Genomic DNA, 17,176 nt, shown 5'->3' with positions numbered 1-17,176 from the left:
GTATGTTTATATATGTCTGTATTTTATAAATGAGTGATTTTTTTCTATCTCTGGATGGTATTGCCAAAATTAATTTGTACAGAATTTTATTTCTATATAAACATATATAAAATATGCTCACAGAAATATAGAAAATAACTCAAATATTTCTCAAGTTTGTTTTAATCTAAGATAAACTTGGTAAATAAACATTAATTTAAGTACATTGGCTTAATCAAAACTGGCATGTCTTTAGAGCTATAAATATTAGATGTAAGCAGATCTATAACTTTTATTTTACTTAGGTTTACTAAAAGTTAAAGAAGCTCATGTTACCTCTGTTACAGAGATAGAGAACAAACTGAGGGTTGATGGAGGGAGGTGGGTAGGAGGTGGGATAGATGAGTGATGAGTATTAAGGAGGGCATTAGTTGTGATGACCACTGGGTGTTGTATGTAAGTGATGAATCACTGTATTCTACTCCAGAAATCAATATTGCACTGTAAGTTAATTAACAAAATTTAAATTAAAAAAAAAGGACAATCTCATGAATAGATAAACAGCAAATCATCTTTTCATAAGTAAACTAAACATAATTGTTAAGAACAAGTAAATTAAATAGAGATAAATAAGATGAAAGTTTATAAATGAACTTTTCAATGATAATTATACTTTTTTGTATATCTACTTAAACGTAGTTTTCAAAATCTTTTTGGTAACTTGAAACCTTAATATTATACTGAGATAAGTTAAATTATGGATACAGATTGAATATCTAGATCATTTCCAAGGAATATAAAATACTGAAACATTAACTACTGAACATAGGTTATCTACTTTTGACTTCCTTTTACGGAAGAACTAAGGATATTTGGTCTATTAGTAAACATGTTTTGTCTACATTAAAAAGTTTACTGAGGAAGAAGATATTTCTAGACATTATGAAATATATTTATAAATTTGCCAATCCACTCTTACTTAATTCTTAGTTTTTACTAGGAATTTAAGATTCTAATGATAATAATTATAATCAATATATGTACTTAAAACTACTTCAAAATAATAAGAGTGAAAGTAAAAAACCGTTACTGAAAAATAGGTAAAGGAAGTAAAATAACTATTTCAGAAAGAGAAAGAAGGAAAAAACAAAAAATCTGAATAGATATAAGGAGTTGTAGCACTTTTGTGGAAAGGGAATCTCAGGAAAATAATTTTTAGGTATGGTCAAGCTGGCAAAGGTTGATTAGTATGGATTTAAGATTGGGTTTTTTTCCTAAAAAATTATTATTAAAAGGTCACTGATGCAAAATTAAAATTTGTTAAAAAGAAAGTATTCTTGTGCTCTTGATAAGTGATTGTGAAAGGCTTTTCATTTGTTCACTTTACCTTTTGGGCAATCTACATGGAAAGCAAAGATTTTTTTTGCCTTAGTGAAATAATTTCCTGTGTTTCATGTTGTTTTTATTTCAGGTCTTTTATTATTTAATATTACCCAGTCTTTTAATACTAAAAGAGCTAAGTGTCGTTCACAACTATGTAACCTTTTGTATTTGCCTTTCAAATCTCCTATTGCCAATTTCATTAAATAGATAATTAAGTATTTGATAATGACCTGTGGTCCTACTTAGTCAAATATTCAAACTTTTTGACATTTTGACAAATTCCACAATTCAAACTCTAAATGGAGTCTTCTTGACCTCAAAATAACTTTGATATATCCCAGAGAGTCCTTGGAAAACTCAAAATATTTATTTCTCACCCTGTAAAAGAGAAATGTTAAACAAATTAGGTTTATTTGATATGTTAAATTGTGTGGGAAACATGTCAAATAAGTAATGATAAAGCTTCTTAGGTTATATGTGTATGGATATATGTTCCTAACATAGGTATTCCAGAAATTGTTTATAAAGTTTCTCAAAATTTATCACGACTTTAGTGTCCAAATATTATTCTAAATTATTGTATGTCAAAGAAATAACCACATTTCACCATCAAAGGAACTCTCATTAGGTCTTTAACCATGTGCATTTTTAAGTATTTTGTTATTTTAAGAGAATCATTTTTTATTCTGATGATTTTACAAAGTAAAATTAATGGAAAGGACTCTACCATGTGCTCTCATCCACCAACACCATTGGCACATTACAAGATGTTTTCACTTGGGTGCTTATTTCACAACTGAAGAAGGCTCCACCTGACATCTGGTCCTGTGCAAATACTAGAGACATCTAAATCAAATTGACTAGGAAGAGAATTAACTGACATTGAAGTAGAGTGCTTCCACCCAAAACATTAAGAGTGTTTCTTTGCATTTCTCCTTCCCTTTCCAACAATCCTTTTCCTAATTCTTATCGTTCTTTTGTCAATCTACTGCTTTGCCCTGGCCTGGAAAGACATTGTTAATATATCTCAGACCATTACAAAAGTGGGTTATCCAACCTCAGTCAATTTTGGGCTTACTGTGATGACCAACATATTTTCCATAATTCTTACCATCACAAACTTCTCCCTGATTTCCAATGCCTTAGTTTCTCTGGAACACACTTGTGGATAAACACTTCAGGAGAAGTGGAGACAAAATAGATAAGCCATTTGGCTTGAGAAAGTGACTCCTTCAATGGGGTCTTTCTTTGATCTATTTAACCTAAGTTGGTTTGGGCTATGGGAATTGTAGCATGGGAAAGTCTGGAGTATCCTCCAGACATTGAGTATTATTCAGTTTATAACCATTCTAATAGTCTCCTTGATACACTGTATTCTCTTCAAAAGCTTTAAATGCATGCATGCCCCTACTGGTAATGAGACAAATGGTCTTCCTGTGCCTACAATGACCAAAAATGGGATGAAGAAACTACCAACTAAGGGACCAAGACCTTGATATCCTCACCTATGAATTGCAGTTAGAGATTCATCCTGATTCCGACATCAACAAGGAGTGGTAGCTCAGAGTGACACTAAAACTTTAAATTTTGATCAATACTTGCAGTACAACTGAGAATTTATCATAAAGGGAGAAGTTGATCAATTGGGACCCACAAAATGGAGGCCATCTCAGTGGTCTGGCCCATGTCACAAATCTAAACAAAGTCAGCCTGCACTTACTGAAAACATCTGTCAAGAAAACCTAACATCATCAGCCACAATCTTTCAAGTTAGCTGTAGCTAGCTTATCTAGCCTTAGAAGGAAATCTCTGTCCTCCTAGCCATTCATGCCCTGTTTCCATGTTGCCTCTTATGCTCTGTAATACTCATTCTTGACCAAAATCCCTCAGAAAGAGTGCTCCACTGTTTGATAGGCTCTCTACTCCCTGTATACATGAACTGTTTTCTCTTGAGTAACAAACCTCAAATTAGTTGCTAAATTGTTTCTGTTTTGTCATTTGATAATAGTAGATTTGAGGTGTTGAAACAACGTGGAAAAAATTCTGATTTGGGGTTTAGAAGATTGGGGTTAGGATGTGAGTTCTCTAGCTCAAGTGATTCAATGTGGTCCTACTTTATGCAATTTTGAATTAAATATTGATAGAGAGTATTAAGTCTCTCAATGCAAACAATTTGAAATAATGCAGTTCTCCCCAAATTTACAAGATTTGCATAATTGCAAAGCACTTCAGGCTATTGAACAAAAATTGTGTTAATTTTACTGAAATATTTCAACTTTAGCTGGTTAACAAAAAAGACTCACTACCTTCTGTCATGAGAATAGAGATATCCCCTGGTTTTTGAAAGTTCATGTTATGCCATTTGCATTTTATGAAAGAGCTACGTTAGATCTGTCTTCATTAACCAGAAGAAATCTGAAGAGGATTTTTACTTTTATGAAAAAAGATGAAAATTGAAAATAGTGTTCAGTGTTTATTTTGCAGTGAGCTGTTATACAGGTAGCATGCCGCCTGAGCAGCGACAATGATGCCACCAACTTTCCTAGAAACTATACTCAGCAGCATTCTAGCATCAAACTGCCATAACATTAAATTGTGTCTGTGAACATCTGTTCTTTATCACAATTTATTTTGGGTGTCCATTAGCAAGATGTGTCCTAAGGTATCAGAAAAGTAAGAGGTTATTTTTTGGGGTCTGGGAATGCTGAAATTTTTTTCATATAAATTAATGGTAATTGCTGCTTTGCTTTATGCCATCTTGGCAGCTGAAAGATTTCATAGGGACACTCTACTTTTGATAGTGGGGGAATGTATAGTCTTAAAATACATAAACCTCAATCAGATTTTTCAGGGTCTTCAGAAAGGTATCTCCACATAAAAGACAATGTTTCTGGCTTAGGTAAATCATCTGTCTCGTCTTCACTGGGTTATTCTCACTAGGGAAAAGTGGGAGAGTAAGATCTACCTCCTAGTTTTAAATGGAGAAATACAGGTTAAAAGTGCCTTAGTTTAGTGCCCGGTACAGGTCAGGCACTCCGTGAATGTTATTTGATTTGGACAGTGGACAAGATAGACAGCATAATTTGAATGTCTGTTTTCTACTAGAAATTCTTACAAATATAGGCAGTAACCTGGATGATACCCCTGTATTTCAGATAAGGAAATAGGATCAGAGGAGGTCCTACTTTGTGGATATATGTATATTTTGAACCTATACCTGCCTTCTTACATGATTTATTTCTATGTTGAAATAGTGACCAAGGCAGGCAGAAATTATTTTAAAAAGGGGTCTGAACAAAGTTTTCTAAGTACCATGTTTTAAAGTTCTAGAACACTTAAAATAATAATCATTTTTAGAAGATACTATAATCAGCTCTTTTCCCCCAATTATGAAATGGATGTGATAACCCAATAGATCTTTTAATCAGGGACAACAGTCTTTAAAACCCACAATTATTCAAAAGGACTTTAAGTCATTTTCACAGACATGTGTAGATTTAAGGTAAAAGGAACTCCAGGGTGACATGGATAGGGCAGATTTATAACACATTGCCTGTTCATTCAAAGATCTGTATATATATATATATATATATATATATATATATATATATATATATATATATATGCTTTTCCAAACTATGGAGATATCAGATGTATTAATCATGTAGTAATTAGAGTTCTTGGGAAGAATGTGCTTTAATAAATGTAAGGCATGATTATTAGCAATGGAATGATTAGTTATAAACCAACTTAATTTAAAATTTAAGCCAATAGTTGAAGAAAGTAAATTTCTAAATCAATTCTGGAGTAGAATGGATACAATAAAACCTCAAGTATGAGAAGATGAAAAAACTTAATGTTTTGCTTGACTACACATCTTGAAAGGAAGATTTAAAGGATGTGTAGGTTTTTGAGGCCCAAGGTTAGCAATTCTGATTTGTCAAGCTGGAGCAGATGAGCAAAAACTAGGACTAGGACAAAACATTTTTTTTCTTTTTTGTGGGTTATGGATCTGTACAAATTGGAGGACTTGGAAGGACTTGAAGCTGTGGCCATTACACTGGATCAAAACTTGATTCTCTCAAGTTCTGTAAGAGTCAGCTGAATTCACTAAAATCCAAACAAGGACAGCATATTATATTTCACTATTCCTTCTCAGGAGCAGTTAATTTTTCCTTGACTCAGCTGAGGTTCTGAGACTATCAATCTAATAGTTTCTCTATTGTCATTATGTATACTATCCTGGCTTCTCTTCATAGATCAGAAAGTAACTGAAATAATGCTTGTTTTACAGGCACCTTATAAAATATCTCAGAGCTAAAAAAAAAAATATCTCAGAGCTAAGTCAGTTTAATTGCTCCTACGTATAGCAGAGAACCAACAAATCCCTCCACTGAGGCTGGAGGGACATACAGGAGCTGAGGTCAAAGGATAGAGAATAGCTCTGAGCAGGGAAAGATATCGGATCACTTGTTTTACAAGTGCCCCTCCAGGTTCTGCCTGGCCAAACCAGGAAGACAAGCCTAGAGGAGCTTGTCCTCTCCTAGAGGAGAGGGTCTTGACTTTTTTCCTTCCTTCAATTCCATTGGTCATCTTGGACCTGCCCATTTGGCAAACACATTACCACAGAAGTGAGTAAGCAAGTTAGTGTTTGCCCTCTTAAACTTTTAGTTCCTTGTCAAACAAATTTAAAATTCTTTGGGGTTGAGGGTAGGACTGTCTTACTTTTTTAAAAAAAAAATATTTTATTTATTTATTAATGAGAGAGAGACAGAGAGGTAGAGACATAGGCAGAGGGAGAAGCAGGCTCCCTGTGGGGAGCTGGACGTGGGACCCGATCCAAGGGATTGTGGCCTGAGCCAAAGGCAGACGCTCAACCACTGAGCCACCCAGGCATCCCATCTTATTCACTTTAATATAACCTCCTTAACTATCAACATTCTTGGTTTGTAGTAGGTGATTCCCTTTTAGGTAAAAATGTATCTTAGTCATTTTAAGGTATACATTCTGCTTTAATGTTCTAGAATTTCTGAGGAGGGATATCATAGCAGATTCCAAACAAAGGTGTAATGAAGCTTAAATGAGCAAAGCTAATTAAATATGTTCTTGTCCAGAGAGTGTCACTTTCTGGGGGTGGGCAGAGAAAATATGTTCTCTCTCTTTTTTTTTTTTTAATTTTTATTTATTTATGATAGTCACAGAGAGAGAGAGAGAGGCAGAGACACAGGCAGAGGGAGAAGCAGGCTCCATGCACCGGGAGCCCGACGTGGGATTCGATCCCGGGTCTCCAGGATCGCGCCCTGAGCCAAAGGCAGGCGCCAAACCGCTGCGCCACCCAGGGATCCCGAAAATATGTTCTCTCAATCATACATGAGTACTTTATCTATTCTAAGAACTTTCTTTGGCAGCCCTAGTTAACCTTGTCACTGGTCAGGTGGTGGAGCCCAACTGGAATGGGGATGTGAACTCACCAAGAGGGTGAATCCTTGTCTCTCATGAGTATCTCTGTTACAGAGGCCAATAAGCATGATTGAGTATCATTGTTCTTGTTATATACTTTTTCCTCTATGTCCTTAGGAATAAGTGATACCTGGCAGCACAATACCTTTGGAAGCTACTGTTATTAAATTAGAGTGACATCCCTTTTCCTTCTGCCTCTCTCTTTAAGGAAAAGCATGAAATTATTTTTAAAAACCTGAGTAAAATTGGGGTTTATTCTCCTACTTTCTGTGAGGTTATTGAGTAACTTCTAGATCAGAAGTGGCCTTTTCTGGTGTGTCTTACTAACCAACCTTCTTTTGTGTCACACATAGTACCATGTTCTAATGCGCATGCTCTGAATTTTTTTGATACCAACACACACATTTTTTTCACACTTTGATTTTTCTCATATCTGAGTGCACTTTAAAATTGATGGATGCACTTAAAGTGGCATTAATTTTCTTTTCCTAAAAAGCTGTTATTTATTTAAACTGATGGTGGCTTTTATAATTGGTAGTGTCTTAGAATAAGAGAAAAGGTAGTGGTGTTTTAGTTATCTATAGTTGCATCACAACCCCAACACTTAAAATAACAATAATCACTTGTTACATCTTGTGGTTTCTGTAGGTTAGGAATAATAAGGAGGTCTTGTTTCTGCTCCATGATGTCTGGAGCCTCAGCTAGAAGACACGTAGCCTACAAGTTAGAATCACTTGAAGGCTCATTCCTGTGTGAGCTTTGCTGGGGCTATTGGTTCATGTGGGGCTATTCCATGAAGAGATAATGGAGTGGAAAGGACTAAACTGAAAAATATTTATTCCTTTTCTTACAAACCAAAGATTTTCCAAATTCATAGGAACTTTGGAACCCGTTCAGCATTTTCAGAAAGAGGTTGAATTTGTTTCTGATATGAGGGGGTTTTGGAGGTCGGCACTTTGGAGCATGATCTTTTTGTTATTGGAAAGTGCAACATCTATCATTACAATTATGCTTGTTTTGCATCAGAGTCTGCTCTCTTCATTAGTATTCAGGATGATTTATACCAAACTCCCAACTGAGCAGTGAACCTGATGCAGGGCTCAATCGCAGGACTCTGAGATCATGACCTGAGCCAAAGGCAGATGCTTAACCAATTGAGCCACCCAGGCAACCCATAATTTTGTTTTAGAGACTTGTGAGGACTACTTTGCAAAATGCCCTACCACATTATCCTAGTGTTTTGTAAAAGTGACTTCTGAGACACTTGACATTGGCACCTGTACTGACTTTAACCCACACTCCAAATAGGAAAGCTTGGTCTATATTGCAGCCATAGTATACCAGTCAGACTCAAATGTATTGCAACACAGGAGTATTTTCACTGCATAACAATAGCCATCTGAATTTACTGAATTTCTCACTGATTTAATTTTAGTATTTCTTTTGTCAGGTAAAGAGGGGCTATTTTTGCAACTGAAAACTTGCCAATTAGAGTTTTGATACAGCTCAAAAACTATAGTGGTTCAACTGTTGATTGTATATAAATCTTTCATTTTTAGTGTATGTCTCCTTGTAGTGAATCCAGATTCATTTTAGCTTGGATATGTTTATGATATTCTCTACAAAGTTTAGCATTCTGGAGTTCTTCTAAAGTAATGCATAGATTGCATCATGGGATGACCAATGTAGTAATTTGTTTGGACGTAGCATAGCTAATGGCAAGTGTGTGTGTGTGTGTGTGTGTGTGTGTATGTGTATGTGTGTTAGAGGGAGGGAGAAGGAAGATCAAGCATGCTTGGGGTTTGGAATTTATAAAAAAAGAATTGACATCTCAGAGTTAGTCACTGTTAAGATTTTAGTATATCAATCTGTGTGTGTGTATTCATACATATGTTTGTTTTTACAAAAATGAGCCAACGCTATAAATATTCTAGAAATTATATCTTCAGATAGATCTATTTATTCAATACTCTGCTATAATATTTTTAATGTGAACATTTTCATGATGTGGTTGTATCATATCTCTTGAACATTAGATTTTTTATTATTTTTCTCTTTATTCTTTATTAGTTGCTATAATCTTATAGCTATAAGATTATAGCATATAATCTTATAGCAACTGACTAATAGAAAAAGGTTTCTTAAATTTCAAATTACTATTGGCCCCCTTCTTCAACTATGGTCGGCAGAGTGTGTTTTGTTTGTGCTCTCCTGCCCTGAGACCCACTCCCAGCTGAAGAAGGCTGTGGAACATGATGGTGTGGTGGTTACTGACAGTTCCTCTACTTTTGTTGTTTCTTCTTGCAGGAGACAGAGCATGTGGTACCCAGCCAGCCAGAGTGTCGGGGGAGAACAGGAACGCCAGCCCACGAGAGTCCACAAAACCACTCCTTCAGGTGCCAAGAAACAGTGCTAGTTCCACAAAGGTGGGCCTTTTTTGTCAGAATTTGTGCTGTGCCTAGTGTTGCTTTCCCAGAAATGCTAATGCTGGTGTTTGCCACTCCCACACAAGAGGCGAGGCTTTCTGATTTTGACTGGCATTCCTTACAAGTCACAGCAGCTGCTTTGAGAGGTTGTAAGAGAGTATTATTGAGTTTGAGTTCAAGAGAAATGTAAATAACCTACTGTCTCTGCCTTCATTTAGTAGATAATCAGCCTATGGCTCAGAGAGGAGAGGATATAGTCTTGGCGAAAGAAATACTGATTTCATTTTGTCTTCTTTTATTCTATGCTAGAGATGACTAGATTTTCCTCTGTGATGATAATTAGTGATGAGAGTGTAGATATCAAGCCAGTTTCTTTTCACATATTATCTCATTTAGCCTTCTCCATTTCTTCATAAAATGAGTACCTATAGCCCCATTTTATGGAGAAGAAGCCTGAGGCTGGGATTCAGTGAGGCACTGATGTTATACAAGTGAAAAATCTGAGCCAGCATTTGAACCTATAAATGTTTGATTACAGAGCAGCAGGTGTGGCTTCTGTGCTGATCCAAGTAGTGTCCTTGAGGTACTTGAAGCAGCCCAGAGCTGGCCTCTCTGGTCTGCTAGACCTGCTGGAGATAGCCCTGGGTCCAGGGCAAGGATGTAGGTGGAAAGCTGTCTGTAGCAAGTTTGGCATGGCATTCTGATGGGAGCCTGGCATTGCAGCTGTCTGTGGAAAGAGTTTTCTGGAAATAAACAGAAGAAAGAATTCAGCTGCTAGTTTTGTCAGCTGTCTTTGTAGGATCATGTGTACAGCGTAATCATAGCCCTCACTCAGTAGGAAGAGAGTGCTGTGCTTCTGAGCATGACCTTTAGATACTTTTTTTATGGCAGCACAGCCTAAATGAATCAACAACTATAGAGAAGTTGGCTGTGGTATGTAATTTTGCTTTAAAATATTCAACATGCTAAATTTAGAATCATAGATCCCCAAAAGGTTGGAGGGGCCCAAAAGCAAGGTGACCCAGTCTCCCATTGGATTCATAGGTGTTTGTATTTCCCACCTCACAAATTGCCACTTCTTTTCTGTTTATTCTTATGTGACCTCAGGTCAGGTAAGACTCAACCTTGTCATTTCTCTGCTGATCTGGCCATTCTCCTTCTTATTTGAATCCTTATTATAATGAAGCTGTTTTAGACTGACTACAACCAATTTTGCATAGTGACCCTGTTTCCCTTCTACCAGACTGGTGACTGCCTTTTTTTTCCAAGAACGTGGCCAATTATATACCCATGCATATTTCAAAATAGTAACACAAAACAAAACAAAGCAAAATTATTTATTGTATGGAATGAGTGGCAGCCCTTTGGGGTAGATATCCACAGAGGCTAATAAAGAAAAATTATACTAGAAGTTTACCTTCTCAAAGATACTTGGTGTTTGGTAACTTGAAACCACTTTACATCTCATCTATAGTAAGGAAGATAGGTGGTTATATTACTGTTATCAGAGGGCAAGTCAGAAATATAACAGTATTCTGTGATGAGAATAATTTACATATGATTAGTCAGAGGCAAGAGTACTGAATTAGAATAGTTTTGATAAGGAAATATACTGGGCAGCAATTCTTGTATTTGGGAATGGTGAGTGATAATTGAATTTGGATTTCAGATCTATGGTACCTTTTCTCAGAAAAACAGAGATGCGGATATACACAAGTTTGTATCTTCTTAGGAGGTTCCTAGGCCTCCTCTGCATGTCAGTGAAAGGAACTAAATACAGACAGGCTCACTGGGCAGCTTTCCTCATTAAGTCAGGTTTGTCTCTCCACAACACATTTGCCACTTCTACATCTTAGCCAACCTCCATAGAACCCCAAATACCTTGTCCTTTTCTTTTTTTCCTTCTAGGTTCCAGGTTCTACTTTGATGAGATCTAGCTTTCTGAGCTAGCCCCCATTCCAGACTATTTTGTACTCCAGTGTTGGCAATCACAGGATCTGGAGTTAAGTGTCAGATCAGAAATGGTGTTAGGCCACTTATGTCTGGTACTGTTAAGTTCAGTATTTAGATTAGGCTGAGTTATTTGTCACAGCCATGGTAGCGTTACCTAGGGACATTCTAATGAAACTTTAAAAAAAAAATCTCAAAATATTACAGGGATTGTGAAACTTGATGAACTGGTGAAATGAGATCTGAGGCTAAAAACAACTTTGAGTCAGGTAGTTCACATTCCTGATAACACTTCTCTTCCCTTTTAAGCCAGCATTTGGCCAGGTTCAGGCATATGGTACCTAATAAGATCTTGATAGAGACATGATACTGTAACAGGATGCTCTAGACCTGGGTTTGACTCAAAGTAATGGAAAGGGCCAAGCTAAATCTCAGCAGGTATAAAATGTCACCTTCTTGGGGGTGGGGGGAGAATTGTGCATAATAAACACTTTGAAAAAGGGAAGAAAGATCTTTCTGTCAATCAAGGGGTCATATGTCATTTCAATGAGACTCAAAAGAGTGGTTAGTCTTCAGAGAATGAATCCATCCTTGTAGAAGTGAGACTTTGGAGCTCATTGTGTTATGAGGCAGGAATTGATCTTTGCATGTATGCCAAGGAAAAATAGTTTCATACCTTCAGCTTTCAGACCATGTTGTATATTAAGCCCTTTCTAGCACAAAAAGCCTATATCTGTGTCTGTGGATGAGCTTCAGGGAAGTTGATGAACGTTTTTTCCAAAGTTTGAGTGTATATATTATAATTGGCTTTCTGTTGCTACTGTAACAAGGGACCACAAATCTGTGATTTAAAACACCACACATTTATAATCTTATAGTTCTGTAGATATTCAACATGGGTCTCCTAGGGCTAAAATAAAGGTGTCAGTAGGCCTTCATTCCTTTCTGGACTCCCTGTCTCTTTGCCTTTTCCAGTTTCCAGGGGCTACCTATATTGCTTGGCTTGTGCCCCTTCCTCTATTGCAAAACTAGCAACATTACATCTCTGAGCATCTTCCATACATCTCCCTCTGACCATGACCAAGAGAGATTTTCTGACTTTAAGGATTCATGGGATTGGATTGGGCCAAGGTCCTTAACTTGAAGGACCATATCTTTAGAATCCCTTTTGTCGTGTAGAGTAACATGCAGAGTAGGACAAAAAATGAGGACAGGCACCTTAGTGTGCGTGTGGGCAGTTATTTTGCCTACTATATAAAAGCTTAGTTTTCCAGGGAAAATCTCTAAAGCATTCAGCACAATCTCTTGTGGTACTCATGACCCCAAAAAAGTTTAGAAACACTATCCTAGGATAACCCCTTTCTACTTCCCAGTTTGCTTGTTCTTCAACAGAGACAACCTCAGACTGATTTCACCCCTCGATCCTCTTTCATTGTATCCTTCCTCCTATTTTCCATGTCTCCTCTGTCCTTATATTAATTCCTTGTACAGTGCCCCACAGCAGAGATCTTAAGTTTGATCTTGTGGTTTATCTAATGTAGAAATCTATATTTGCCTTGTAGAATGTTTTAAAATATTTTGATTCAATATTTAAAATTCATAAGATTTTATAGATTTGGGAGATTCTTTTTGAAAAACGAAAGATGGGATAACCCAGGGTCTATATTCCTATTAACAACAATTAGCTGGAGCTGAGGAGCAGCTGTCCATTTTTCCACAACTTCCAACCAGATCCACCTGCTTATTTATGCTCCTTGCCTGGCTTCTACAGGCATTTGATTTATAATGCCTGCTTTAATCCTTTTCTTCCCAGCAACTGCTCATCCTGGGTACTCTAGCTGCCTGGAGCTAAGCCCTAATAAGGTAATGTCTGATACTGTCTCCTTTCCAAGATGATGTATTTACATTTTAACTTGGATTTTCATTGCATCTGAATGGAGGGGCTATGTATTACCCTACTCTGGTATGCTCTTCAGTACCTGGAGCTTTTCAAAACATGTAATATTATAGAACTGCATTTGGTTAGAGCAAGAATGAAGCCTTGCTAATCATTTAATACAACCCTCTCATTTTCTAGTTTGACACCTAGTGAGACCATGATTTGCTTAAACCCTCACCCCCCCTTATAACAGAGCCAAGACAAATTCCATCAATCTGTTCAGAGCAGTCACTTGATGAATATGCATAAGTTTGATTTATTTTTTTATACAGCTACAGCCAGTGCCAATCCTATGAACCCTCAGATATGACAAAGGAGGATTTATGAATATAACAGAATACTAATGAAGCTGGGGATTTCTTAGCTAGCTAAGTAAATTTACTTTTGAGAGTGATTAACTCACTTGTGTTTAAAATATTGTATTAAAATTTATGACAGCATTAAACTTTTAATGTCATTAAAGACCTTGTCTGTATAAATAGGAGCTATTCTATAGCATTGTGTCACTACTAATTAAGTTGGTGGTTACATTTGTGAATTGGAGTTTATTAGCCTCTTCATCTGGAAGTCCCCAGTTAGAGGGGGTTGAGGATTGGTGTATTAGCAAGAATAATGGTGTTTGGTGGCTTTGACTATTTTTGTGACATTCCAGAAGAAAGACAAAGTGTTGTTGCTTTATGGAAAGAGGAAGTTTTGTTGGCAGCAGCTTTTCCAGCAGCTTTTCCATGGGGAATAAATCCTTTCAGCTTTTGTTTTTGACATAGACAATTTGTGTTTATTTTAATAGCTAATTGTTTCTTATTTAAGTGTTTTCTTGTGGAAGTAAGAAAAATCTTAATGATCTCTGCTAAAAAGAGAAAGAATGAGTAAAAGAAAGAGGACCCAGAGATTTTTAATAACATAGTAGACAAGATCTGCCTTCTTGGACTGTACCAGAGCAAGGACTCTGCATGTTGCCAACATGTTCTTATTAGGATTTCTTTTCCTCTCCTCTCCTCTCCTCTCCTCTCCTCTCCTCTCCTCTCCTCTCCTCTCCTCTCCCCTCCCCTCCCCTCCCCTCCCCTCCCCTCCTCTTCTCTCATCTCCTATCCCCTCCCTTTCCCTCCCCTCCCCTCCCTTTCCCTCCTCTCTCTTCTCTTTTCCTTCCCCACCCCCTTCTCCTTCCCCTCCCTCCCTCCTTCTCTCTTCTTTCTTTTTTCTTTCTTTCTTTCTAATAGCAGAGGAGGAGGAGAACAATGAGGTATAAACAAAAAAAATTACTTTGTCTTGATAATGTTTTGAGACTCCCTGCTATATAGTTGGATGACGAGTGGGCTCTGAAATGCTTACTTTGCCTAGGAAGGAAGCCATATAGTGAGGCCTCTTCTTCATCCCCTGATCCTGCCTCCATCTTCATGGGCACAGAAACAATCTGGTTGAATGGAAAGAACATTCAAATTAAGAAATGCAGTCTTATCTCATGTCTTTCAGGTGACCTTAGTCACTTCATACAAATCGCTCAGTCCCCTTTAACTTGAGTTTGGGTCAGATGATTTTTCCATCCTCTTCTGGCTCTAATACTAAACATGCTTGACATTCTAGATGTTTAAAGGATTAGATGTGGAAAGATTTTAGCTTAATAAAACAAGCTCTTGCAGTCACAGATAAAAATAATTCCTCCTCCTGCTGTAGAGCACAAAAATATCGTACACCAAATCACCAACCCCTTGAACTGATAAAGAGCCCACACTTGATTATTCTGGGAATGAAACCCTCCATCATCATCATTATTATTATTATTATTATTATTATTATTATTGCCTTCCCTTGGTTAGTTTATAAATTGTTAGCACTTTCACTGGACAGTGGTTAGCCAAAAAGATAAGTGAGAAACTCGGAGATATTCTCTGATTAAATATAATAAATGGAACATGGTTATGTTGGAAAATATTAAAAAATCCAAGGAAATAAAAATTTCTTGTAATCTTACTACCTCAATATAACTATGGTCATCCATTTTAGTGTATGTTTTTGTATTTTTATTATTGTTTTAAGTTTTTGTTTAATCCCAGTTAGTTAAATATAGTGTTCTATTAGTTTCTGGCATACAATATAGTAATTCAGTACTTTCATATATCACACTGTGCTCATCACTAGTGTACTCCTTATATTGTTGCTATTGCTTTAATGTGGCATAAAAAGTTGTTTAGGAAAGGGGCTTCCTGATACATTAAGATTGAATTCACTTCAAACAGGCTCCAGGGTATAAAGCTAGACGAGAATGCATTGTGCATTCTGACTATACAATCTTCATATGTAAGTTGAATAATAGAGTAATGGGGTAATTATCACCAACCTCAGCTTCATTTATGGCTAAGGTGAACAAATTTAATTTTTCATAATGAATATTCTAATATACAATTTTCTACAAGAAACGTATTTTACAAACTTTGGTATCATAGCTTTGTGTTACAAATAATATTTCTAGGAGATGGAACGAAAAAATTTGTCCTTAATACCTCAACATCTTAGAAAACTTCTTGGCCTATCTTGGACTAAATTTAGGAGACAAATTTCAATAGTGATTATAGGAGACAGAGTATGCATATAAACTTAAATCTAATTTAAAAATGACCAGCTGGTTAGGCATTGAGGGTTCCTGACGTCATGGGAATGAGGTTTTTCTTTAACTCACTCTTTATCTTCCCAATGAGGCAATGGCTACTGCAGTGTTTCTGTCATAGTATTCATTTACAAGTTTATTCTTTTTCAAGACTAATGTTTAATACTAAACACGCACACACAAACACATCCACATCCACATCTACTCAAATCATATATAGTGACATATACAGCTCCCACTCATCCTTTCTCTGTATTTTTCTTTTTTTAAATTTTTCTTTATCTTTAACCAACTTATTTTATATATGTAATTTTTTATATACATATACATTTTTAATATATGTGAAATCTTAGACATTTCTGTGTAACTTGTTTGTCCTACTTAATATTATATTTTTCCATATCATAAAATATTCTAAAATATTAATGACTGTAAGATATTCTGTTATGTGAATATACCATCATTTATGTAACAAATTCCAAATTAGTGTGTATTTTGATTACTTCTGTAATTTATATTTATAGATACTGCTGTGGTAAGAATTGTTTAAAAATATTTTTGTGTACTTCCGTTTTAGTTTCCGTGGTTTGTGCTTAAGGGTAAAGCTGTCTAGGCTTGGGATTTGAAATCATAAACTAAAAAGAGACATGGGATATGAATTTATCAGTTATCTGATCATGAAAGAAGATAGGAATAAAATGGATAATTGATAATTTTGAGAGAATTAGAAAGAAAGTCATGTGGTTAGATTTCTGTATTTGTCAGCATCATAGGATAGTGGTTCTGGGTGGAATGTTTGAGACCGTTCAGTCCAATCCCCTTCTCCAAAGATATTTCTGTTTCATGCACTAGCCCTTACAGTTTTCTAGTTCAGATTGTGCTAGGGGAATATTGCTTCTATCTCTAATGTTCCCAGAGAACATTTGGAAGGCATGCCAGGTGTGAAACGACTCTTTGATATGTGGAACTACCCTGCACATCTTAGGGACTCTGGCAGCTTTGGTTGTAGCCCTCAGAATGTCAGTAGTCTCTCCCAGCCTCTGCACCAATCAAAAATAGCCCCTAAATTTCCTAAATGCTTTCTAGAGGGCATACCACCACCCTCTTGAGAAACATCAGTCTTCATGGTGGATTTTTAAAACTGCTTTATAAGTCTTTATTAATATGGATACATGTTCATGATTTATTTATACATGAAGAAAAAAGCAATTATATAACAGAATTACAAGGTGATCTTATTTTTGCTTAACAGTTATATACAGGAACATATACTAGAAAGACATAAATTAGTATTTTATTGGTAGTTATTTTCAGGTGAAATGATTAAGTGTGCTGATTTTTAAAATCTTCTTTTTGTTTCCCAAATTTTCCACAATGGGTTCCTATTGTTTGTAACTGGGAAAATTATTTATAAGTGAAATAACATAGTATGCACTG

General features: G+C 36.1%; 1 protein-coding gene across 7 annotated transcripts in view; it reads left to right on the top strand.

Moving 5' to 3' along the window:
* FAM13C (family with sequence similarity 13 member C) overlaps positions 1–17,176 on the top strand; it is a 147,611-nt gene that overhangs the window by 44,550 nt on the left and 85,885 nt on the right. For all 7 annotated transcript variants that reach the window (XM_038533978.1, XM_038533977.1, XM_038533976.1 and 4 more), the window contains one exon: positions 9,130–9,248. In XM_038533978.1, coding sequence (XP_038389906.1) covers positions 9,130–9,248 — 119 coding nt within the window. The remainder of the gene's footprint in view (positions 1–9,129; positions 9,249–17,176) is intronic.

Source organism: Canis lupus, chromosome 4, assembly GCF_011100685.1.
Source record: "Canis lupus familiaris isolate Mischka breed German Shepherd chromosome 4, alternate assembly UU_Cfam_GSD_1.0, whole genome shotgun sequence".
NCBI lineage: Eukaryota > Metazoa > Chordata > Mammalia > Carnivora > Canidae > Canis > Canis lupus.
The sequence above is the reverse complement of the archived record's forward strand: the minus strand, read 5'-3'. Positions and strand labels throughout refer to the sequence as shown.